Source organism: Populus trichocarpa, chromosome 1 (genome assembly GCF_000002775.5).
Source record: "Populus trichocarpa isolate Nisqually-1 chromosome 1, P.trichocarpa_v4.1, whole genome shotgun sequence".
NCBI lineage: Eukaryota > Viridiplantae > Streptophyta > Magnoliopsida > Malpighiales > Salicaceae > Populus > Populus trichocarpa.
Genome location: NC_037285.2, coordinates 30,576,692 through 30,601,609, shown reverse-complemented (window position 1 = coordinate 30,601,609; position 24,918 = coordinate 30,576,692). Strand labels below are relative to the sequence as shown.

At 34.9% G+C, this 24,918-nt stretch overlaps 2 protein-coding genes and 1 long non-coding RNA gene across 3 annotated transcripts; 2 read left to right on the top strand and 1 right to left on the bottom strand.

The window, feature by feature from the left end:
• The first annotated feature begins 6,644 nt into the window (after positions 1-6,644).
• LOC7478654 (vacuolar-sorting receptor 3) lies at positions 6,645-13,839 on the top strand. The gene is made up of 12 exons (XM_002298736.4): positions 6,645-7,361; positions 8,305-8,997; positions 9,119-9,207; positions 9,565-9,634; positions 9,721-9,804; positions 10,060-10,136; positions 10,220-10,301; positions 11,072-11,154; positions 11,235-11,301; positions 12,062-12,190; positions 12,287-12,396; positions 13,461-13,839. The coding sequence occupies exons 1-12, from the start codon at positions 7,052-7,054 to the stop codon at positions 13,557-13,559; spliced, it is 1,893 nt and encodes a 630-aa protein (XP_002298772.1). The 5' UTR covers positions 6,645-7,051; the 3' UTR covers positions 13,560-13,839.
• A 697-nt stretch (positions 13,840-14,536) lies between these two features.
• Positions 14,537-17,533, bottom strand: LOC7478655 (transcription factor RSL2). Its single transcript, XM_024583386.2, has 5 exons — positions 15,882-17,533; positions 15,478-15,741; positions 15,290-15,355; positions 15,126-15,191; positions 14,537-14,990 (listed from the first exon to the last, which is right to left on the bottom strand). Exons 1-5 carry the CDS (start codon positions 16,485-16,487, stop codon positions 14,889-14,891), a joined length of 1,104 nt encoding a protein of 367 aa, XP_024439154.1. The 5' UTR covers positions 16,488-17,533; the 3' UTR covers positions 14,537-14,888.
• A 4,702-nt stretch (positions 17,534-22,235) lies between these two features.
• On the top strand, positions 22,236-23,989 carry LOC112327292 (uncharacterized). Its single transcript, XR_002981445.2, has 4 exons — positions 22,236-22,501; positions 22,632-22,707; positions 23,117-23,176; positions 23,726-23,989. It is a non-coding gene; the product is annotated as an uncharacterized LOC112327292 (long non-coding RNA).
• Positions 23,990-24,918: the final 929 nt, after the last annotated feature.

Below are 24,918 nucleotides of genomic sequence, written 5' to 3'. Positions count from 1 at the left end.
TTGTTGGATTCTTTATTCTTTAATAGTAATTTTTCTCAATTTATTTTTTTAATACTTGATAATTTAATAATTTAAGTGTACAGAATTAAAAATAAATTGTTTAATTATAGGCAAATGCGTAATTGCGTGACGCAATTGAAAGATGAAGGGACACAAAAACTTGGCCCCACCACGTGTAAAAATCAGGTTTTTATTGAAGGGCCAGATATTCGCTGTGGCGAACCACCATCAATACGTGAGAGAGATTAATTATGGTGTCAGTACTCACACGATAAGAATCCAATACTTTATTGTCGGCTTCGACTTTCTTTTCTTTCTTTTTATTACAAAATTATAAAAAATGTCACAATAAGTGACTTGTCCTTCTAAGATTGGTTGTGCTTTGTCATCCTAACTCGTAATTGGCCAACTGGGTAGAAAAATCTCATATGATCAACTTGTAATGATTGACCCATGAATTGAGTGGTCTAGAAGCACTTGAACACCCAAAATTCTTCGGCTATTTTTCTTATTACCATGCTTTTTAAAAAACAGATTTTTGGTACAATAATATATTTTGAATAATAATGGGTAAAAGTGTATAGTTTGTAAATGTCAGCACCTGATATTTTAGCTTCTTGTTATTCAAAACATGATATTTTAAAAATATTACTCATTTAAATAATTATAAGTTTGAATTTTTTCATGTATAAAATGTATTATTTTATTATTTTTTAAAATTATATTATTTTTCTAAAAAAATTAAAAATAACATGCTAATTTTTTTAAAAAAAATCAATTCTTAAAAGTTCTCTAAAAAGACACGAGGACAAGATTAATTAATAATATTTTTTTCATGAAAATAAATAGATGGGTGCATAAATAGTGGATCATACATGAAAATATATTACTATATCTTTCATGTTTATATAAAAGTTAGGAAAAACTATATTAGCATCTTATAATTTGGGGTTAAACAATGATTACACAAAAATTAAATTTTATATTCTAGTTTAACAAAAAAAACTCATAAAATAACTAAATTATCTTTTCAAATATATAAAAAACATCCTTATAAATTAAATTTGTTGGTTATGAGTTTTATTTTACTCAAATGTATTAAAGAGATGAAGAGGTGGCAGGCACTATAGATTTTTTTCTATATGCTTAGGGGTGTAAAAAGAGTAGAATTCAAAATGTATTGGGTCAGTAAAAATCTCGAGGGGCCCGTATGGGTTCCAAAAAATAGGGCTTGAAGGGTTGGGTTCTGGTTGCACTGTTGATCCTGATTAGCTCTCAAAATAGGCCTCGATATATTGCCTAAACCTATGAGTGTTAGGCTTAGGTGCCACACCCGAGCCTATGAGCGGTTGGCCCCAGGTATTTGCTTGGGCCCATGGTTTTTTGGGTTTTTAAGGGTCTTTTAGGCTCGTCAAATTTGGTTCGGGTCAACAAAAACTTTGTTTTGAAAACTACTAATTAATCTTGATTCATCAGTAGCATTTTAAGTCTTTATGATATTGATACATAAAGACTCATAAAAATGTCCAATTACCATGACTAATTTGTTGAATTTTTTTCATATAAGAAGAGGGTGGAAACCCAAAGGTAATTTACTAGAGAACCTATATGTAGCGTTGTGCATCATAATTAAAAAAAAAAAAGTGCTTATGTCATGTGAGAATACATGGAGAGAATTCATTCATAGAAAAAAAATTTAGGAAGCTCAAATGAACCCGTTAAAGGACCTATAATTAAAACAATTTTCTAGGAGGTTGAGGAGAACCTATAAAGGAACTCATACTTAGAAAATCTTATATAAGAAGTTGATGGGAGCCCATACTTAGAAAACATTTCTAGGAGGCTGAAGGGAATCCATGAAGAAACCCATGCTTAGAAAGTTTTCGAAGAAGCTGAAGGGAATCTATGCCATGAAGGGTTATCTATGATGATAGCGTGAGGCCTAGAAACCCCCTAGAAAGTTGTGCTAATTCGAGATTATATTGGAGAGTGAGAGGTTTGTGGTTTCTTGGGTGATGGTTTTGGGATTGGAAGCCCCCCATTATAGAGAGACCACACTAAAAAGTAGAAGGTATGTGGCCTTCCTAACGATGATGTGGGGCTCAAAATCCCACCACTAAAGAAAAATATCACTAAAGAGTGGGAGGTCACAAGTTTGTGACCTCCCCAATAATGATGTGGGGCTTGTGAGCCACCCACTAAAAAAAAAGATCTGATATCATACTTGAAGATATCGTGAGGCTTGTAAGCCTTATTAGAGAGTCATGTTGGTCTGATGTTGTATTAGAAAGAGAGATTTGAGATCAATTCCTAGAGATTATGTGAGGCCTAAAAACTCTATTGGAGAGTCATGTCAATTTGAGATTGCACTAAAGAACAAGAGATTCAAGATCAATTCCTAGAGATTGCGTGGGGCTCGAGAACCCCACTAGAGAGTCATGTCATTCAAGACTGGATTGGACAGCAAGAGATCCAAGATCAAACTCTGAAGATTATGTAAGGCCCAAGAGTTATACTAGAGAGTCATATTAATCCAAGACTACACTGGAAAACTGTAAATAGAAAATGTATATAAGAGATACAATATTTTTATTTCAAAAAGAAACTTACATTCTTATTAAGGATAATGCATCTTGACGTTATCTGAGTGTCAAATATGAGAAAAATTCTTCAAACCATATCTTAGAGGTGGTAGGTGTTTGTTTTAATTACCCTGATAACTTTGAATGAGTTATCATAGTTTAATTCAAGGGTGTGATAAGCTTTTAGGATACACCAAACATCCATAGGTTGGTTCCTCATAGTTCTTCCTTGAGCTTTCATTCTTACTAGGAGAATGACTCTACTTAGAAGGTTTTTCATGTTGATTATCCTTATAAAAATATTAAGGCATATGTCATAACACACTTGCCTCTTCACTCGTATATGATTTTCTATGACTTACTTCACCTCGAGCAAGTTTTTATATGGTAGGGCATAAAGCTTTCTCCATATATCATGCTCATTTACCCCTCTTATTAAGGCCACTGAATCAAGCAACTCTTTCATCTTGAGCATCTTTAAGTATGTTTGTATTGATTCACCCTTTGACTAGGAACCCCAAATAGCTTTATGGAGCTTCTCTTAACATGTATGCCGATGCTAAAATATGCCACTAGTTTAGCATAAAGATCATTAAACTCTTCAATAGAGTATGACTCTAAATTGTTATATCAAGTGTGCGCAAACCACCAGAAGGTTGTAGGAAGGATTTTGCATATCAAGTCAATATCCTAAATAACCAACTCTAACCTATTTTGTATATTTTACACATGATCCCTTAGGTTGGTTAGGCCATTATAGTTGTCCAATCTTATTTTTATGAAAATATAGTCCATAGGGAATCGAGTGTTCAATACTCGTTTGGACAAAGGAGAACCCTTCACCTAATAGAGGTTATAGACATGCTATTGGTTATGCTTAAATGTATATCGTCTCCCGGTCATTTGTTTGTTAAGCTTTAAAGAGCTTGGAGAGTTTAGTGTGGAATGGTGGAATCGGTAACTGATGTCCATCTTGTGGTAGCCAAGGGGAGCACATCTGGAGTACCGAATCTATGCATGAGTATTGCAACAACGTGAATGACCCATTAAGGGACTTAATGAACACCAAGGTAAAACACTCTACTGAATATCATTCTTCCTAAGCTCCTTAAAGTAGTGTAATTGTCTACAGGTGTTGGGAGTGGTCAGTGGAGGTGGCACTTAAGTGTTGTGTGTTAGTGAAGATAATAAGACCTGAGTTTCCCAAAAAATTACCATCACAACCTTAGTGAGGAGTTGTACTTGATTAATGAGTTATTGAAAGTCTGGCTGGGTAGTAGTGCTCGAGGTAACAAGTAGATTCGTCATACATCCTGGCCTAGGTTGTCTTGGTTATTTGCCATGGAATGGCCTTGAAATATTAAAAAACAAGTTTTAGAAAGAAACTGATAGCTTTTTAATCAGTTTTCCATAAATGACTCTAATTAATGATGTTTCAAATCCAATGTGCTTAGGAATAAGGTTTATGTGGGTTGATAATAGCTTAATTACTTAGTTCTTGCAATCTGATTCATTCTCCTTAGCCAAGGCGGGTGGTAACTTGATGTGGGAAGCCAAGTGCCTCCAAAAGGTTCCCTTTTATAGATTTGTAGACTATTAGATACTTAAATAAGTATATTTATAGAGAGAATGTATAATGATATTTTAGAGACAAAGACTCTGCAAGAATATTTTATGAAAAGAATGGAGAGATTGTGAACCCTTTATTTGGATGATTCATGATGAATTTATAGTCCATTAGTCTTGTCTTTGTGGAGTTGAGGGGCTAAAGAGTCATTTCACCGTTGAAAATTAATTTTGTTAGTTATGAACTATATTCCACTTAAATATATTAGAGAGATGAAGAGTTTTGTAGGCTTAAGAGATTTTTTTCTACACTTAAAAGTACAGGGAGAGTAGGATCCAAAATATATAGGGTTGTTAAAAATATCAAGAGACCCGTTTGGGGTCCTAAAAAATTAGGCCTCGAGGGTTGGGCTCTGGTCACATGGTTGAGCCTGATTGGAGCCCAAAATTTGCCCAAACACTACTTAGAAGTATAGGGAGAGATGAACCTTATTTTTTTCTTGAGTAGAGAGGTTGGAGAGTTATTTTACTCTATAACATTAATGAGATAAAAATCCTTTATACATGTATCAACGAGAGAAAATATCTCCTATGCATGTATTAATAAGAAAAAAATATCTCTTACATATATATTAATGAGAAAAGATATGATTGAGCTTTAAAAGAAGGCTAAGGCCCAATGGGATTGGGTACGCCCCTCGGGGCTGGGCTCGGAGAGCTTGTAAGGTGCTAGGTGCTTGCCCAACTCTTGAACTCGAGGACGAAAGTATTGGATATGAATTTAATAATTAAACTTGTAATTATTATAGGCTTATGCTAAAAATAAATATTTTTATATTAAATATTAAAAAATATCAATAAATCTTGGTTGATGAAACTTTTAAAGACAAGCTCTTGAAAGATCCAGTTGATGTTTAGCACAAGAAATAACCCAACTATTTTTTGCATGTCCAAAAAGAGGAAATTTCTTTATCCAACAATTTTTTTTCCCGAATCCGTACAAGATAATACCTTTTTGTGTGTGATTATGATCATAATCTCTTTTCTAAATGGAATGGAACCTAAGATAATCACATGGTGCCATAGTTTTGAAACCCGACCCGGTCATTGACCCGGTTCAGTGATCGGGTCACGGGTCAGATGGGTTGACCCGGGTTAACCCGGGTCAACCCAAAAAAAATATTTTTAATTCATTCTTATATAATTATAATATTTATTCATCCAGTGCGTGGCCTAGAGTTGGCGCTGGATGAGATATCATATGATTTGGCTTTATCTAGTGGAAGGATGACCAACACAGATTCCAACAAAACCACATGTTGTTTACTACCTGGTACGGACTTCTTGAGCTCCAGGTTTTTGAAGAAAACAGAAGGCTGGTATTCAAACTCAAGGATTTATTCATCCAGGGGTACTCCATTATCGACTGCTGTGCGCCATAGAGCTGATAGGAATGGCCATTCTGAAACAATTAATTTGGGGAACCAAAGGTTACGGCTTCAGGGTGGTGGTGGCTTGATTGTGAATCCCCTGGCAGAGATTTATGGTGGCTCACAAGTGAACTCAGAGGTGACACAACAATAGCCAAAGATCAACAGGTATTTCATAGTGAACCGCTATTTAAGCTGATCGGTGGGAGATGAAGGGAGTTTTGAATCTTGATGATTGAATCAAGAACTGTTAATCGATGCCCAATCAAGAACTGCGGGTTTAAAAAAAGGCAAAGAACAAAGAAAAGAGAGAGTGAAAGAAGGAGATTCGTGAAGAGAAGCAAAAGTCTAACCTTATTGAAGGGATCAAGAGTCTTCTGCTCCTCTGCAATTCGAGATTGAAATTGTTTTTCTTTATTAGGTTTTCTCTGTTTGCAATTGCAGGCTTGCATCTTCAGTGCATTGTTCATTTTCGTCAGCCAAAACGACATTGTTTAACCTCTATGCATATAAAAAAAAAATAGGCCGGGTCGCAGCCGGGTTTGCCCGGGTCGACCCAGCGGGTCGACCGGGTTTCGCCGGGCCAACTTCCAGGCGGGTTTTTGCTTAGACCCGGACTGGTCCCATGCCCGGGTCGGCCGGGTCCCGGGTCGACCCGCTGGGCCGGTCCGGGTTTCAAAACAATGCATGGTGCCTGTTAGACCATGTGAAGTTTTGACTAGTTTGAAAAACTTAGACTCGGATTTTGTGATATAGATTTTTAAAATTAAATAATAAGGTACTTGATTGTTTACTCAAATATTCTGGTTTGAAATATGGGAGTTGATGTTTAAATTAATTTATATTTTTAAATACATTAAAATAAACTAATTTAAAAAATACATTTATTTATAAAAAAATAGACACATCTCTCCAATAATGAATGAATGAAAAAGAAAGCAGTCTTCACATACACAGACTAGAACAGTTTTACTGGAATAAATATATCATCATTAAAAAATATTTGCAGAAATGTCTTGACTTGTTTTTGTTCGACAATAAAAAAACATTATCATATCTTATCAAATGGACGTGTAGAATGTAGATGTTAATTACTCTTGTGTTCTATAGACAGATGAGTTTTGCTACAAAAAACAAAACACATGCATGCACAGAGAGTCTCACAGTCACACAAAAAATCGAAAATAAATCTGTGCCTTACTCGTTCGCACGCATCACTGGTATTTCTATGATGCTTCCTCTCTTTTGTCAACAACAAAACCAACACTAAAAGAAACCCAAACTTCCTTTCCAGACTTGTTTTTTATTTCTTACAAAACTCAAAAAAGAAAAAAGAAGAAGAAAGAAATACCCACTGTTTGATCTTTTGATTATGCTTTCAAAGAAACAAACTTTCTTCATTCAGCACCATTTATAGATCAAAACAAGCAAAGCCCACAAAAAAATCCCATCTCTTACCCATTTTACTAGAAAATGGCGCTAAAGAGATCGTCTTTGAATCTCTTTTTAGGGTTTTTGGTGATTTCTTTGATAGCACCAAGATCTATAGCTAGATTTGTTGTTGAAAAAAACAGTTTGAGGGTTACATCACCAGATAAAATAAAGGGTACTTATGATAGTGCAATTGGGAATTTTGGGATACCCCAATATGGAGGTAGTATGGCAGGTGCTGTTGTGTATCCAAAAGATAATAAAAAGGGTTGCAAAGAGTTTGATGGATTTGGGATTTCGTTTCAGTCGAAGCCTGGTGCTTTACCCACTTTTGTCTTGGTGGATCGTGGAGGTATTTACCCTTTTGATATTTTTGGTCAGTTAGTTGTTTTTTTTTTCGTGTGTGAGTGATTGGTCCAGGTTTGCTTGATTGGATACGTACCCTTTTTGCTTTTGAGGTTAGTTTTTGTAAGATTTGTGGTTTTTTTTTTTTTTTGGGTTTGGTTGATTGTGAGGTGCCCTTTTGTTAATTTTATTAAGTTGCACATTTTAATTTTGCTTAATGTTTTTTTTTTTGGCTTAATTTGATTGTTGTTATGATGTTTTGAGGTATCCTGTTGGGAAGCAACTCTCCTTTTGCTTATGGTTTATTAATGGTTTTCAAGTTTAGGTTGTTGAGAAGGCACCCTTGTTTAATTGGGATCATTTACTTATTTTAGCTACTTTCAGTCAGTATAGATGTTTAAGGAGGTTTCCATTTGTTGTTTCAGATTAACTTCCTGAAATTTTAGTTCTTTTTAGACAGTGTGACTGTGTGAGAGGCACCTATGCTGCTGTTCTAAGAAAATTCTTATTTGATTGGTTTGCTTTGTATGCTAGATGAATCATCAGTGCACCAAGTTATTTTAGCTCCTTTTAGGCATTTTGCACAGCATACCAACTGTTTCCTGGTTCCATTGCGTTGGAAACTACTTTACTGTCCTGAATATGCCAATTCTTTACTTGTTTTGTTGGAACAAGCTTATGAAAGTCTGAACACGTTGCAACTTGATTTTCCCATAGTATTTAAGCTATTTTTCTTTCTTTTACTTTTTTCCCCCTTGATCTTTGGTCCCTTTATGCTTAACCAGGATCACATTGTTTGGTATGTTGCATATGCTGTTAAGGAATTATTATCCATCTAGATATGGGTTTTGTTGGATTCAGGACTTTCTTCTGTTAAACTACATTCCTCTAAGACTACCTACATAGCTGTAATGCTAAATCTATAATTAGTTCTTTATATTGCTTTTCAGATTGCTTCTTCGCTTTGAAGGTCTGGAATGCCCAGAAGGCTGGGGCTTCTGCAGTTCTTGTTGCAGATGACATGGAGGAACCATTAATAACCATGGACACACCTGCAGAGGACGCTTCATCTGCACAATACATTGAGAACATAACAATACCTTCTGCTCTTATCGAGAAAAGCTTTAGTGAAACGTTAAAGAAGGCACTTAGCAATGGGGATATGGTAAATGTGAATCTTGATTGGAGAGAAGCTGTTCCGCACCCAGATGATCGTGTGGAGTATGAGCTATGGACCAACAGCAATGATGAATGTGGGGTTAAGTGTGACATGTTGATGGAATTTGTGAAGGACTTTAGGGGTGCAGCACAGATACTTGAGAAAGGTGGTTACACTCAGTTTACACCCCATTACATTACTTGGTATTGCCCACAAGCATTCACCTTGAGCAGGCAGTGCAAGTCTCAGTGTATAAATCATGGAAGATATTGTGCTCCTGATCCTGAACAAGACTTTAGCTCAGGTTATGATGGGAAAGATGTTGTTCTTGAAAATTTAAGACAACTATGTGTTTTTAAAGTGGCAAATGAGACCAAAAAACCTTGGGTGTGGTGGGATTACGTGACTGATTTTCAAATTAGATGTCCCATGAAGGAGAAGAAGTACAACAAAGAATGTGCTGATGCTGTAATCAAATCTCTTGGTAAATATTTCATAACTGCTTTCTCATATTTTAAGGATACTATTGATCACACTAGAAAGTGGGAAAACCAAGAGTTTTTAGTGTGCTAAATTTCTTATGCTGTTCATTTGTCAATCATTAGGGCTCGATGGTAAAAAGATTGATAAGTGTATGGGAGACCCAAAAGCTAACTCTGACAACCCAGTTTTGAAAGAAGAGCAAGATGCCCAGGTAATTGTCGTGTTATTTTTTATTCTTCAGCTTAGCATGACTTTTTATGGGACCGTTTGGGAACGCGGTCCAACCAGCGTTCCCAAAAAATATGATTTTTTTTTTTGCTTAAAATTAATATTTTTTTAGTGTTTTTGGATCATTTTGATGCGTTATATCAAAAATAATTTTTTTAAAAATGAAAAAAACATTATTTTGATGCAATTTTGAGTGAAAATCACTTTGAAAAGCAACCGCAACCACACTTCCAGACACACCCAAGTCCATAAGTTTGGATACTTGTGCCTGCTTGCAATTGTTTTAATCTCTGATACCATTTAAACCATATATCACTGCTTTACAAAGACCTTTATGTAGGTTGGAAAAGGAACAAGGGGTGATGTAACCATTTTGCCCACCCTTGTTGTCAACAATCGTCAATATCGAGGTCTGTTATTGCCTACTTGTATTCCTGGATGAACGTTACATTTGGCTATTTATTTATTTTTGGAAAAAAAAAACTTGCACTTTCAGGAAAGTTGGAGAAAGGTGCTGTTCTAAAGGCTCTATGCTCTGGTTTCGAGGAAACAACAGAGCCTGCTGTTTGTTTGAGTGGTGGTAGGTTTTCTTAAGCTATTTGTCCTGATTGCCTTGATATTGAGGTCATCATTTGATGAATGACCCTGACTAAGAGGATTTGAGTGCTTGGTATTGTGAGTAGTCACTGCAAGCATGCTAGACCTAGAACCATATTTCATTTTAGATCACGAGTCCAATACCCTTGTTGTTGAGACTAACATCTAGTGCCAGCTGCCTTGGGTGATTTGCGTACTCTCAACAATAGTTCCTGATTGGGGAATTCCTTTGATACAGATGTGGAGACAAATGAGTGCTTGGACAATAACGGGGGTTGCTGGCAAGATAAAATAGCCAACATTACAGCCTGCAGGGTATGAATTAAAACTTGCTGCAAGGCATCACTCTGGCTTTTGATATATTTAGCTCCGTTTGACAACTGTTTTTATCTGTGCAGGACACGTTTCGTGGGAGAGTATGTGAGTGTCCTCTTGTTGATGGCGTGCAGTTCAAAGGTGATGGTTACAAGAACTGTGAAGGTAAGCTCTATGTTTTTTTTTTCCCTTTTATAAATCAGCATAAACATGTAAAATGTAATAATATAGCTGTTCATTCATTCAGTAAAGCTTGGATGTCCTGCTGATGATGATAAATAAATGTCTGAAAAAAGTTATTTATGGACAATTATGGGCTTTTATTAGAAAAAAATATTCGCAGTACTGACTATATTCATATTCAGTAGAATTGCAAGATTACCATAATGAAAATCTAGTTCCATTGATGATACATAGATCTGATGTATACTTGAGAGACAGCCTATTTTGTTTGAGGGTTTTTGGGTGAAAGTTGGGTAGACTAGGCAGGAAAGTTCCAATCCTAGTCAACTGGAATCAAATAATAGTGACTGGTTTTCTTCTATTTCATTTTTTTGAGGAGTAGTGGGGTGGGTGGGGGGATCATGGTTTCAAATAGCTGTTCTAGCCTTCCCTCGCAAATAACTCTGTGAGTAGGATTTGAGCCTAGGTTCTGGACCCAACACCAATAGATTTACTACCTAAGCTAACTAGCATTACACTTGGTGTATTCTGTCCCAAGGTTCGATGGATCATGCTCTGTTAAGCATGTGCTCAATATTAACTATATGTTTTGAGGTTCATGTTTGATGTTTGACTCTCAGATGTTAGTATTAGATGTGTTTGCACACGTCATAAGGGGCAACTTGTGTTATTTTCTAATTAAATCTGTTTGATATGCTCGCTTACCAATCTTAAAGTGTGCTATGCTTTAAAGTGGTTGTATTGTTTTACAGTGAGTGGATCTGGGAGGTGCAAAATTAACAATGGGGGCTGTTGGCATGAATCCCAGGACGGACATACCTTCTCTGCTTGTTTGGTTAGTGAACATCATGTTTCCCAACTTGTTATTCTCCAGTAAATATATTGAGTTCCAGTTTCTAATTTTACTGTGGACAGGATGTTGATGGTGGTAAATGCCAGTGTCCTCCAGGATTTAAAGGTGATGGTGTGAAAAGTTGTTTAGGTAAGAGATTCCTCCATTGTCATCCTTAGTATTGTGGTTTTATCAGGATGGGGAGCTTGATTCATTCTGAAAGGAAATTTAAGGATTATGCATGCAAATTGAGTCTTCTGAGAATGTTATGGTGCCTGAGGTGTAAGTTGCAAACAGAACAAGAGGCAATGTTTGGTTGAAATATTGCATAATTGTTAGGTTTTGAGAACGTACAGCCATGTACAAAAAGACCAAGTCATTGTCTCATCCTTCAACAGGCACTTGGGTTATGCCTGTTGACTCTCATTGCACTGCTTTGAAGTTAGAGGTTTTTATTGAATGTTTTAAATAATTTCCACCGGGGGGGGGGGGGGGGGGGGGGGGCTTTTTACTCTTCCCAGTACTCGTCCTCACTAGGTGCTTCTTGTATTCATGCATGATTTCTCAGGCACCATTCCACTCAGTTCAAATCTAACAGCAGTAGTCTAAATCCCTTGTATTAAGTTATTTCTTCTATGCTACCCCAACCAGGGGGTAATGCTTATGAATCACCGTTGTAGGATAAAGCAAATGTTTAAATTTTAAACTTATTTATGCTTGGGCCACCAAGATGCTCCGATTATAGTGAATTGCATAACAATTTTCTGAGTATCCAAATCTTGCCAAGTCAAAATAGTTTTGGGTTTTCTCCTTGACTTTGTTGAAAACAAAATCCTGCCAGAGAAATCTGCATGTTCTTCGATGCTCCTGATTAATATTTTGTCCTATCTACTTATCTTTGACTGTGCAGATGTTGATGAGTGCAAAGAGAGAAAAGCCTGTCAGTGCCCTGCATGTAGTTGTAAAGATACTTGGGGAAGCTATGAATGCTCTTGTAGTGGGGATCTTCTTTATATGAGAGACCATGATACCTGCATAAGTGAGTTAGAAATCGTACCTCCTTGTTTGTTTGTTTAGAAACTTGCAATAATATGGTCCTTGTTTTGATGTCTGTCCTCCCCATGATCAATACCAGGTAAGAGCGGCACTGAAGTGAAATCAGCATGGACTGTGGTTTGGGTCATATTTATAGGCCTGGCGATGGCTGCTGGTGGAGGATATCTTGTCTACAAACATAAATTGAGGGTAAGCATGGTGCCCAGCATTTTTTCCCTTTTAAAACCATACCTTTGGTTAAGTTTTGCCATGTTTTCTTGCTCACTCCAGACACCTGTCTGTTATATGAACATTTGGAATAGCCGTGATAGAGATTAAAAATCTCTTTGCAACTTTTGAGGGATATCTATTAATGCAAAGATGAAGAGTTATCTCTATAGTAAAAATCTCTTTGAAACTTTTGAGGGATATCTATTAATGCAAAGATGAAGAGTTATCTCTATAGTAAAAATCTCTTTGCAACTTTTGAGGGATATCTATTAATGCAAAGATGAAGAATATGATTATCCGCAAAGTTTCTTACCCTGAACTTGGGCCATCTATTACTACTTTTAGTATCTTTTGTTAAGCAGTTTATACCTCATTTGTGTAGAACTTGCATCAATGTTTGCGTAGCTGGAACATTTTAAAAAGGCTATATGACCAAAAATTACCCTGAACTTGGGGTCAAACTAAACTTAGCTCTTGAACTTTAATTTTTTTTTTATTCGAGTACTTTGAGCCAGTTTTTTGGTAAAAATAGGCCATTTCATCAATTTTGACCCTAGGTGATAGCTTAAAAAAATGATGTGTCGTGAAAACATGTGTTTGATTTTTTTTTTTTTGAAATAATGGAGGGACATAAAACCTAGACAGAGGCTATTTTTTACCAAAAATAGTGCATGGTACTCAAATAAAAAAAATAATAATTCAGAGGCTAAGTTCAGGTAGTTTTTGGTCATCCAGCCTTTAAAAAATGGCTGAAAGTACAGTATGGTAACTATGTTAACCACTTGTGAATTTAATATTAATTGCCATTACATTGGGGCTAGAGAGCTGCATATGGGCTGGCCAGGTTTCGGGTTTACGTGTTGGTTAGAAAACTTCAAGTAGCCGGATCAATGAGAGTTGGGCATCAAACTGAGTATCTGGATTGCTCTTCGCAACATGTCATCTTGAAACTCTTATGCATGTCATTGTTATACTTGTGTTGCAGTTAATGCATATTCAGTTGATGTTTTTTTCTTTCATTGTTCTTCTTGTTTTTTTTGCAGTCATACATGGACTCAGAGATAAGAGCTATCATGGCACAGTACATGCCTCTGGACAGTCAAGCAGAAGTTCCAAACCATGTCCATGAGGAGCGGGCATGAAGAAAAAAACGCCCAATCATTAACACTCTTTTGTTGCTGGTAACAGCAGTGTTGATGCGGTTCTACTGTTGCTCTTCTTTATCCATTTTTCGGCGTGAATTTATGTACATGGACGATAAGAGTGCAGATTAGAAATTGTACTTCGTTTATTAGGACTGTAAAATCTTACACTTGAAGTAGAGATTGGATTTGGGGTAGACAGGAAGGGATTTGGCTGTAACGTCCAAGAATATTCGTTCCCATCCCTAAATTTGTCACTTAATCTATTTTAATTCTGTAACTGAGCCATCCCTTTTAGACAGGTTGACCTTCTTTTTGCCGTTATATACTAATTCAAGGAGAGTTGATGTTTTCGTTTGTACGGATGATCAGATTTGTATTGGAAATACTCTTGCCTTGTTCCAAAATTGCTGCCATAGCCCCTTGATGTTCTCTGTCTGTTCATTATCTTCTCTCCTTCCCTTTCTTTTTGCATACTTTCTGATCATCCCAAAGGATAACCCAGCATCGTCCAGGACTTCACAAATTCAAAGGCATGGTGCAAGTAGGAAATCATATGCATAAGAAGAAACCATGAAAAATAAGCAGTGGTTTGTAAGTCGCGAGATCTGTTATGGATGGTCAATGAAGTGCAAGATTTCTCCGTTTCTGTTCGTTGGAAGCCTCAGCGGGCACGCCGTGACTGGTCTGCTCTACAGCTTCTTAATTCGGCCTGAAAGAGGTAGCCATAAGCCTATGGACTTTGGTGTGGGTACTTCATCAAAACTCCCTCGCATTAAGTTGGATAAATCTCAGAGAATTTGAAAATTCTTTTGGTCGAAAGTTGATCATTGATATTCTTCCCAGCAGATTTTCTTAGGAAATTCATTTTGGTTGTATGGAAAAGAATGCACCTTCCTCCTTCATTATATGCAATCCTTAGGGCATTAATATGTAAAAAATGTCATCCTCAAGGTAGAAAAAAACATCAGTTGATATCGGTAAAAATCATATGCCAGTACAGATCAGCAAATTCTTAGATTTTAATATTGAAAAGTTAAGCCACCAACTGAGAATGACTGTTCTATGGACAAGTTCATGTATGTTGTTATGGACACTTTTTTATATTCAAGAATAAAAACTCTGCTCGGATAGTGTTCACCATGTCAAGGTGTCTACATGAAAGAATTTCTCACGATGATTACTCCTCGTGAATTAATTTTATAAGCGAAACCCTATCTATACTCGTACAGTATAAAACCATTACAAAGTGGCAATGACTATATTTTAATCTCATCACATATGCTATTAACAGAAATAATAAAAAAATCACCACCCTCCTCTTAACATCTACAATCGTCTTGGTGTGGTAAGCTTCAGATGATCAAGACCGATGTCCATACCATTGTACGCGATAGGAGCATACATCCACAGGTCTTCAGAGCTTAGCAGCTGCAGAATTTAAAACAAGAAAATGGGAAAAAAAATGTATCAAAAAATTTGTTTCATGTCAAGATACTGCTAAGTTTAAAACAGGCAACGTTAAATTCTTTTGTAGTATAAAGAAGGAATTTAATTTGCTCTTACCTTAATTTGGAGTTGCAAAAACTTCACATACTGGACAGCCTCTTCAAGCATTGTGCTAATGTCAACCTTCCATATCAATAAATCAATCTTGAGAATTTTGCGAATCACAGAATTTATAGCTGATAGAATCAGAGATGGTATCGTGAAATATACTCCATATATACCTTTGTTCCATTGGGGACAAGGTTTTGTAGAATTCTCAGCCTCTCATTTATTCTTTCTCTTCTTTTCTGCAATAAGAAAATAAAAAGACCTATCAATTCCTGTTACATTGTGGGTGGGTGGAAGAAAAATGTTTCATCAAATCTGGTTTATTGATATACTGTGCAAAAACTTTGAAAAGGGTAGTTACCCTTGCATAGAGGCTCTGGGGATCAGTGGCTGCCCCCTTACTGGCTCTTGTTTTGCCACTTGAGTTGAGAGTTGTTGTCCCTTTTGAGCTCAAACTTGAACTCGCTCCTCCATTGAGCTCCTGGGAGGCATTGGATTCATCCTCTGAGCAGCAACCGCTTGAGACAGGACCATTAAGGCCACCATTGCTTTCTTCATCATTGTTGCCAGTCGAGGCAACCTTCTGGCTCTTCTTTGACCTTACATTCCTCTTGTTCTTTTGGGCCTACTCATTAGAATCATAATTAGACAGTGCCTTGAAAAAGTAAAACTGGTTGCTATACCCTCTACAACAGGAAATAGAACTCCATCCATTGAGTCTGTAGCAAATTCTAAGGAGGTGAAAATGCTGGTTATTGTACTTACATCTCCCGTACGTCGTGATCTTTTCTTGGAATTCTCAGGTGGCTTTCTGCTTTTATCTTCCAGGGGTAGTTCAGATGCTGGCATCTTTGATTCTCTCTTGGGTTGCAAATTGCTTTCAGGTTCAGGAAGAGCAGCTACAGTCTGGTTTCCACCAGACTCTTCCACATTTCCATTGCTCAATTCTTGGTTTGAGAAGTCATCGCCATCAACAACATACGAGTCTCCCATGCAAAAATCCATTGACATGGAACTATTAGTGTTTGCCAAAACTGGGTGGGAATCACTCAGGTAGTAGCTTTCTCCACTTGAGTTGGGAAAAAGAATGCTACTACCACCACTATAACCACTGCTCACTTGTGAAAAATGGTACAGATTAGTATCAGCAATATCCAAAGAATACAATAAACATTCATTGGCCCCTTCCATGTTCATTGTTGATTCATGGTTAGGCCAAAAACTAGATGGAACTCCAAAGCTTGAACTTGAATCAACCTGATTAGGAGGACAGTTGACAAGCAACTGTTCCATGAAATCAGCCTCCTCACTTGTGTACATTCCACTAAGAGAACTCCACTCTCCCTCCGCAGTGGCTCCAATAGGCTCCATCTTTTTTTCTCGTTTATTTTCTGTAACCTATCAGAGAAATCTCTAGTGTTTTTGTGAGTTAACTGCTGGCAGAAGCTCGATTAGACGATGCTTGAAAGGAAACAGGGATTAAAAAGGCATATTTATACCCAGCAGCAATGAAGAATGTTGAGACAAACATTGACTTCACTTGTGTAACAACATCTGAATTTATTATTATTTGCAATTATTAACATATGAAAGGGTCTCAATTCCTTGTAACCAATTGGGACCAGTTCGTAATGGGGGCCAAGTACAACTCACCTATAGGACCTAAATCAAGCAATTATGGAACTAAATTTATTCAGCAACCTTTCATTAACGCCTTAGTCTTAAACTTAAAAGACACATGAAGGGAATGATTGTAAGCCTCTAAAGAAATAATTTAGTTTAAGGGACTTAACTGTGTTTATGTTTAGGATAACTGTTCAATTATTTTAGGCTGCAGGTTGAGAGAAATGAGATGTGGTAGAGGGTGAATAAAGAGAATAATAAAGAGAATCACACCTGGAAATAGATAGACGTGGGAGGTTCTTGTTGAATATGATAACACAAAAAAAATTAAAAAAAAATTGTTGAACAGAATGAAAAGGACATGGATATAAGGACGGCACCAAAAGGTCGTGAAGAGATGAGACTTGACATCCTCAAAACTACCTGGAACCAGACAATATATCAGTTTACTGGATTCTTTGTCTCCTCCATCAGTCCTCAAAACTTACCAAGTGTCCCTTGAACTCAGAACTATTTTGTGAGAACCTAATCTTAATCAACTCTTAACCATCATATCAATCTGTCAACAAATACAAACAAGATTTCCTTGATATACAGTTTGATTTCCAGGGAGCTTGTTTGAATGTTCTAACTTTACGTCATGCGATCTATGGACTGCTAAAGGGAATATACATGGTGCTGCTGATCCTGCAGACTGTAACACTGAATTGGGATTGGTGATGCAGTTTTAACCTTCTGTCTTCTAAGTTGCCTGTTCTCAGGACTTGAACTCACAGAGATCTGCTAGTTAGGTATAGAGTAACTATTTCCTCCATATAAGCAGCTGAGTAATTGTTAACCAGTATGGTTCTGCATAGTTTCCAAGTCAGACATTAATGATAGCATCATGTTTGTAGTTTCCAAAGTTTCCAACAAATTTACTTTTACAACCACACTATGCATATTGCAGAGCCACGAGGTGGGAAAAAAAAAAAATACTAACAGAAGTTCACTCAATTGTAAGAAATTATGGATCAAAATGTAATTCTGCCTTGGTGTGTTATGATTTATGTCGTCTCTGCATATTTTTCCAAAACGAAAAGATCTCCATTTTCTCCTACAAGAACTTATAAAACATTACTATATTGTATTGTAGTGGTCAATATATTTAACTTGAAACTGATTATGATCACCGTGTGAGCAATGAGGAAAAACCAAAGTCATTAATGTCCTATCCCAAAGTTCTAGCCACCTCAGAATCCGGCGATCTTTACGCTTTATTGCACACGGAAAATCAAGCACTCTTAGAAGAATATCAGAGGAAGGTTCATGATGAGTATTTCCATACTACTTGCTCAATATTTTTGAGATTTGTCGCCGGCCATTGCACGATCTCTTGTAACTTGCTTTTGCTGACGTATTAACTGTACAGGAATAAAATCCTTGCATTGCAACAATATTAGAAAAACTCTTGTAAATCTGATATTGATCTACTCAGCAGGAGGAGAACATTACATTAAAAATATTGCAAGAACGAGGGTGTAAGGGTTTAAAATTATGGTTTCTTGATTCTTAGCCAGCCTGCACGACCCCGACCCATTCGGAATGAGAAGGCCGCATTTCTTTGCTGGCTGGCAGATGGTGCATGTCCCCTTTCAACTAAATTAGAACCCCAGACACGTTTGTGCTCTGTTTAATTTAATGCCCTACTTTGATATTGTTTTATAGCTTCACAAGGGATCATAGTTCATTGATGAGATGATGAAAATCTTAGTGTTTGTGCTTGTATAAATCTTCTAACCAACTGTTTTGAGTTTCTGTAACTTTATTTTACATTTTTACTGTAAAGTATATCAGAATTTGACAATATTTATAGCAATTAACACAAGAAGAGTCTCTCTCTCTTTTTTTTTCTTGATGGAAGATGAACAATAAGAACTTATCAAAACGGAAAGATCTGCCCGTCATCGAGCTGATGGGAAAGGAATAAAATCTTTGTATTTCAATAATAATGGAAATGAGAATATTGTGAACATTTAGAATTGTGAGTACTGTGATATTGTTCTACTGTCAGAATGAGAATATTACTACATTTTAAACTGTTCTTATCATCACAGAAATGAGAAAGTTAACATTTAAAATCCTGATCTGATGATTCTTGGCAGGCCTGCACGACCCTTTCAGGACGAGAAATGCAGCTTCTTTTTGGTGGCCGGTGAACTGGTCCACGGCCCCCGCAGGAAAATAAAAGAATCCCATCCACCACGAATTCATCATCTCAGCCTCGCTGGTTAATTTCTTCCCCATTAAATTAGAGGGAAATTATCGGATATTGTTGCCCTCCACGGATGAGCCACTTTGTACTCTTTGAATATAAAAGAATCCTATTGGAGAGACGAATATTGTTGATAGAAGATATTGTACTCTTTGAATATATATAATTAATACTGTACAATTACAAACAAAGTCTTCATGCAAATATATATTATACAAATATATAATACTATAGCTTTATATAGTAGGGGGCAGCTTCCAATTATTTATAATAAGAAAAATCAAACCAATAGAACCATGTGTTTAATTTATTAAAGTCCACGAGTATATATATCCTTCCTTTTAGTGATATTTTTAAATCTATTTTTTAAAAATAAAATATCCCAGATTTTCTTAACTCATATTAATGATAAAAAGGCCCTAATATTTTAATTTTTTTTATTCCTTTGCGTTCTTTTATTTTTTCTATTTAAGTTTGGATGAGATTCAAAGAGTTCTTAAACAACTTTTCATTTTTTTCAGAACTTTTATATTTTTTTCAAAATTTTTGTAGGATCGTTTTATTGTTTTAGTATTTAGTTTAGGATTTTTTAATTTTTATTCAAGTTTTATGGGCATTTTTATCATTAATGTAGGCTAGGGGTATTTTGAATATTTCCTTCATGGAAATTCTAATTTATCAAATATCATTAGCAAAAGACTTGAAAATGTATCAAATTGATTTTTTTTATTTTTTAAAAATTATTTTTGATGTCCGCGCATTAAAATTATATGAAAACACTAAAAAATATTAATTTAAAAAAAATAAAAAAATAAAAATTTTTTAAATTTTTTCTTTTGAAACGTAAAAACAAATTACAGGACCTAATTAGAGACTTGATTAAGAAACAACATTCTATTAGCTTAATTTTTCTTATTAGGAAAATACTATCTTTATTATTATTATTATATAAAAAGTTGATCAATTTTTATATTTATTTTCATGCAAACCAATCATTTACCACTTCAAACATCAATTTATATAAAATTATATTATGAAAATTTTGTTTGTCAATCATTTTCTTAAATTCTCACCAAAAAAGAAAATATCATTAAAGAGTACAATACCCTTCATATTATAAAATCTATAATTATATATATTAAATATTCATTAGAGTCTCTTGGACTTTCATGATTCTTAAGTTTAGACTCTTGAATATTCATAACACTCGAGTTTTCTAATATTTTTTAATGTTTTTATTTTATTTTCTTATAAATAGATTATTTATTTTATATTCTGATTATTTGAAAACAATTCATAATAATAAAAGTATGAATTTCTCTTTTAAGATTTATTTTGAATATTTATGTTTTTATTTGTTTTTTATTTTTAACATATTATTATACAAAACACATTATTGTTTTTTTTTTTTCATAATAAGAAAGAAAGAAAGATAAAGTATATATGCACACAAAAACTTATCTTTTTCTTTGTTTCTCGGCCATTGCTACAATACTAATCTTTGGTCATTGTACCACCATTGATCACTATAGTTTATATTAAAAGCTTGACACGCATAAACTTCTATATGGTTTATATCAATTTTAATATTTTATTTTTTTCATTAATATTTATATTTTATGGAATATATTTTATTCATCAAGATTTAGATTTTTTTGTAAATTCCTGAAAATTAAATAAATTAAATATAGTTACTAAAGAACTAGTATCTCTAGAGAACTAAATAAATAACATTCTTAAAATTTTGTTTTTTTTTTCTTTTTATATTCATCATTTTATTTAATAAATAACTTTTTTTATATATAGATATATAATACCGAATCTAATGAAACTTGAATTTACCACTTTTGATATCTCCAAGACTAATTATTTGTCATGAGTTATTGATACTGAGATTCATAATCTGGAAGCTATGAATCTTGAAAAGATTAATAAAAAAATAACATATTTTTATAGAATCGCGCAAATATAATAATTTTCATTCGTCATCGTCCCATCATGAAGGATTAAAAATAGAATATCTCAACCATCTAGGTGGTGGCCCAGTGGTAAGAGTCTGGGATCAAGAGGTTTACTCCCTCTGTGGTCTCAGGTTCGAGCCATGTGGTTGCTCATATGATGGCCACTGGAGGCTTACATGATCGTTAACTTCAAGGCCCGTGGGATTAGTCGAGGTGCGCGCAAGCTGGCCCGGACACCCGCGTTAAACTAAAAAAAAAAAAAAAAGAATATCTCATGTAATAAGAAATTGAATTCCATGGTATTTAAGAAACGAAAACAGTGTTCTATTGTGATCTTTCTACATAAATGGATGGATGGAAAGGGCATAATTTCCCGATCGATGCATCGAAATTGAGGGAGTTGAAGAAAGAAGAAGCATTGATATGAGATGGCCACCAACTCTCCATTACTTCTCATGACTGTAAATGAGATGGCCATTAAAATGGTCACATCAACTACAAGTTAGGAAAACAATTTTTTTATAGAAGAAAGTGATGGTGATTATTCAGAAAGTACTGCTTGCCGCGTTAGAGTTGAAAAAGTGACACTAATTTTATTTGATTAATGTACATTGAATTTGTATTTTTAATTGTTCTCAATTTTTTAAAAATACTATTGCATCATTTTATTTCAGTGTCTTATTAAAAAAACAATTTTACATAGGAGGGTGTAAAATCACACACTTGCAAAGAATACTATAATTTTACTATATAGATTTAAGCATGAACCTGGATGCTTTGACCTTGGCAGATGGACATTATTTAAAGTTTAATTAGACAGCTATATAATGACAAACTGCACGATCCAACTCTTTCAGAGTGAGTTTATGTGTAGTGGACTCGTTCCAGCTCAATCTACTCTCCTTGTGTGGTTCTCCGCTTTTGAATCCTTCAAGATCTTTGTGACATTCAATTTGGTGCTCGAGTCAACCCTTTAAAGCTTAAACTATTATTGTCCGAGTAAAAAGGTCAACCCATAAACTATTGCCTCATAGTTGACTGAAACTATAAACTAGGGTGTTCAAAAAAACCGAATAACCAAAAAAACCGATGGAAAATTAACCGAGAAAACCGAACCGAAATAAAAAACCGATTAAACCGATTACTAAAACCAGAAATCTTTCCGGTTCGGTTCGGTTTCGGTTTTACCACCGAAACCGGTGAACCGAACCAGCCACCCATAAACTAAAGTTAAAAACGACCTAGTATATAAATAGCAGTAAGCACAGTAAACCTAAAACTAAAAATGACATTACAATTTTTACTTCTGAAACCGCCACCCACACCAGACCAAATTCTTCCTTCCTTCAATCTTCATCCTTTCTACCTCTTGCCCCTTGCATCTGTCTCTTCTCTAGCCTAACTTAACCTAATCGGCCTCCCTCCTATGCATCTTATTCTCATCTCACAAAAGAGTCGCCTCCTTCCCACTTCCCAGAGAAAATCTTCCTCTCAATCTTCCTTTCCCAGAAATCGTCTTCATTTAAGCAACGACAGGCGACAACAAGGTAAATTGATTGTGCATGCCTAGTGGGTTTGAAAGTCTATTCTAAGTTCTAACATCTAACAGAACAAAACGAGATTTCTTAGAAGTAATCCGTTGCATAAACCGTCTTCATCTTTGTTTCCATCTTGCAGGCTTCAGCGTTTGTCTCCATCTTTCTCCTCTCTTTACTTCTGCACAAACCATCTTCATTAGAGAAACGACAACAAGGTAAATTTTGTTGCTTTGGATTTCAAGTAATCTGTTGTATACTTCTTTTATTCCGTATGTATTGCTTTAGATTTCAAGTAATCTGTTGCATACTTGCTTCTGTTGACTGATACGTTTCATGCTTCTGTTGCTTTAGTCTGGATAACCTGAAAAATAATTAAATATCATGGGTTGTTAAGCTTTAGTTGATTCTGTTGTTTCTGTCATAGCGATATAGTAAGATTCTATTGATTAATTGTTGAGAGACTGTAATGGCTAGTCCCTACTGCTACCCCTGTGATTTTAAGCTTAAATTCATATCTTTGTTCTGTTTTGTTGATGTTTTTTTTAGATAATGAGTTTTGTTGATTTTTTTTTTTAGTTTTATGAATTGTGTAAAGTGGGTTGTTTTTGTTTCTTTGTTTTTCAGGCATGGATCTTAGATCATCTAAGATTTGTGAGCTTGGGTTGTTGAAGTGCAGTGTTTAAGGTGATTTTATCTTGTTCTCTAGCAGCAAGTATTATATGACTTCTATTGTGCAATACTATTAGACAACCTAATAATATTACAAATTGCATTTCCTTTTGCAGATGTAAATATACGTTTCATGCTAAATTATTTGTCTTTTGTTTATTGTTGATAAAAAAAATAAGTATGTATTGCTTCTAATTAATTTGATTGCAAATTTGATAAAATATGTATATAAATTATTAATTTGATTGCATATATATAAATATGTATGTAAATATACGTTTCCTGTTCGAATTTGATTGCGTTTCCATGTTATGAGTTTTTCCTTTGTTCTTAAAGCTACCAATCATAATCAAGATTCTACAGTTTAGTCCTCTTCTGACAAAAATATAGTATAGAAAACAAAACCAGAAGTTCAAACAGAAACCAATGATAAAAACTAGAACAAGAAAATAAGAGAAGGGATGAGCAGCAATACCTTGTTAATTCCCCTTAACATTTTGCATACTTAATTCTTTCAATAGTTGAACTCTAATATGTTGCTAATTTGCTAGTGTTTTTTTATAGCATTATCGTTGCTGGAATTTTTGGATGCTGCCATTGCTGGAATTTTTGGATGCTGGTGTTGCTGGGTTTTTTTCTTCAAACTATGCCGGATGTTTATGATAATTTATTGCTGGTTGCTAATGTATTCGCTTGTTAATTTTTACTTTTCTAGTGCGAACAAACTTTTAATTTGAGATGTTTAAATTTGATCATGCATTTTGCATTGATTTATCACTCTGGGAAGCATATTAAAACTAAAAGTCAGTCAATTTGCATCTGATTTAATTCATGTCCAGATTTTAACCGAACATCAGGTTGCTGTGAATTAATTGAACATCAGGTTGCTGTGAATTTTAATGTAAAGCTAAGCTAATTTAAAAAAAAAACCAAAAAAAAATCCATATAAGAAGGGATTAGGTTTCCCGGTTTTTTCCAAAAAAAACCGGATTTAACCGAACCGGACCGGTTTGGTTTGAACCGGTTTCCGGTCCGGTCCGGTTAATATTTATCAAAAATACAGAAATTCGGTTCGGTTGGTTTTTTGAGTCTAAACCGAACCGAACCGAACCGTGAACACCCCTACTATAAACCCGTAATAGCTAGCTGCCTCCTTCCAGACGCCCGGAAATGAAAGCCGTTCTTAATTGACTTTGTCGATATCGATTCTTTATGCGACAAGAATTTTAACATGATTTTTTCAAATTAGCAATTAACTGTGAAATTCCAAGACATTCCACACTTTACTCTTAAAAAAATGAGATTTGTTTTTTAATTTATTTTTTTTTATTTTATCATCCAAGTATTTAACTTTATAATTTTATTTTTTATGAAGATATTCTAATTTTATAACTGAGTGTTTTGTGAGTTAGTCATGTTGACTTGAGTTATCTTTTTTCTCAACTTCATTTTTTAATATTAGGTTGATTAAGAATTGAGATTCATAATCATAATTAATTTTTATGGGGTTATCATGATCTTTTGACCAGGATTGTGAGTTTTACAGGTTAGCTTGGTTGATTAAGGTTTTTTTTTTAATTGATTTTTTTTTCAATTTCATCCTTCAACATTAGTTGAAATGAAAATTAGACTTCATATATATATATATATATATATATATATATATATATATATATTTGGTTTCTATGGAGTTATCATAATCTCCTCACCCGGGTTTAACAGATTAACCTCGGTTGACTCGAGTCATTTTTTTTTCT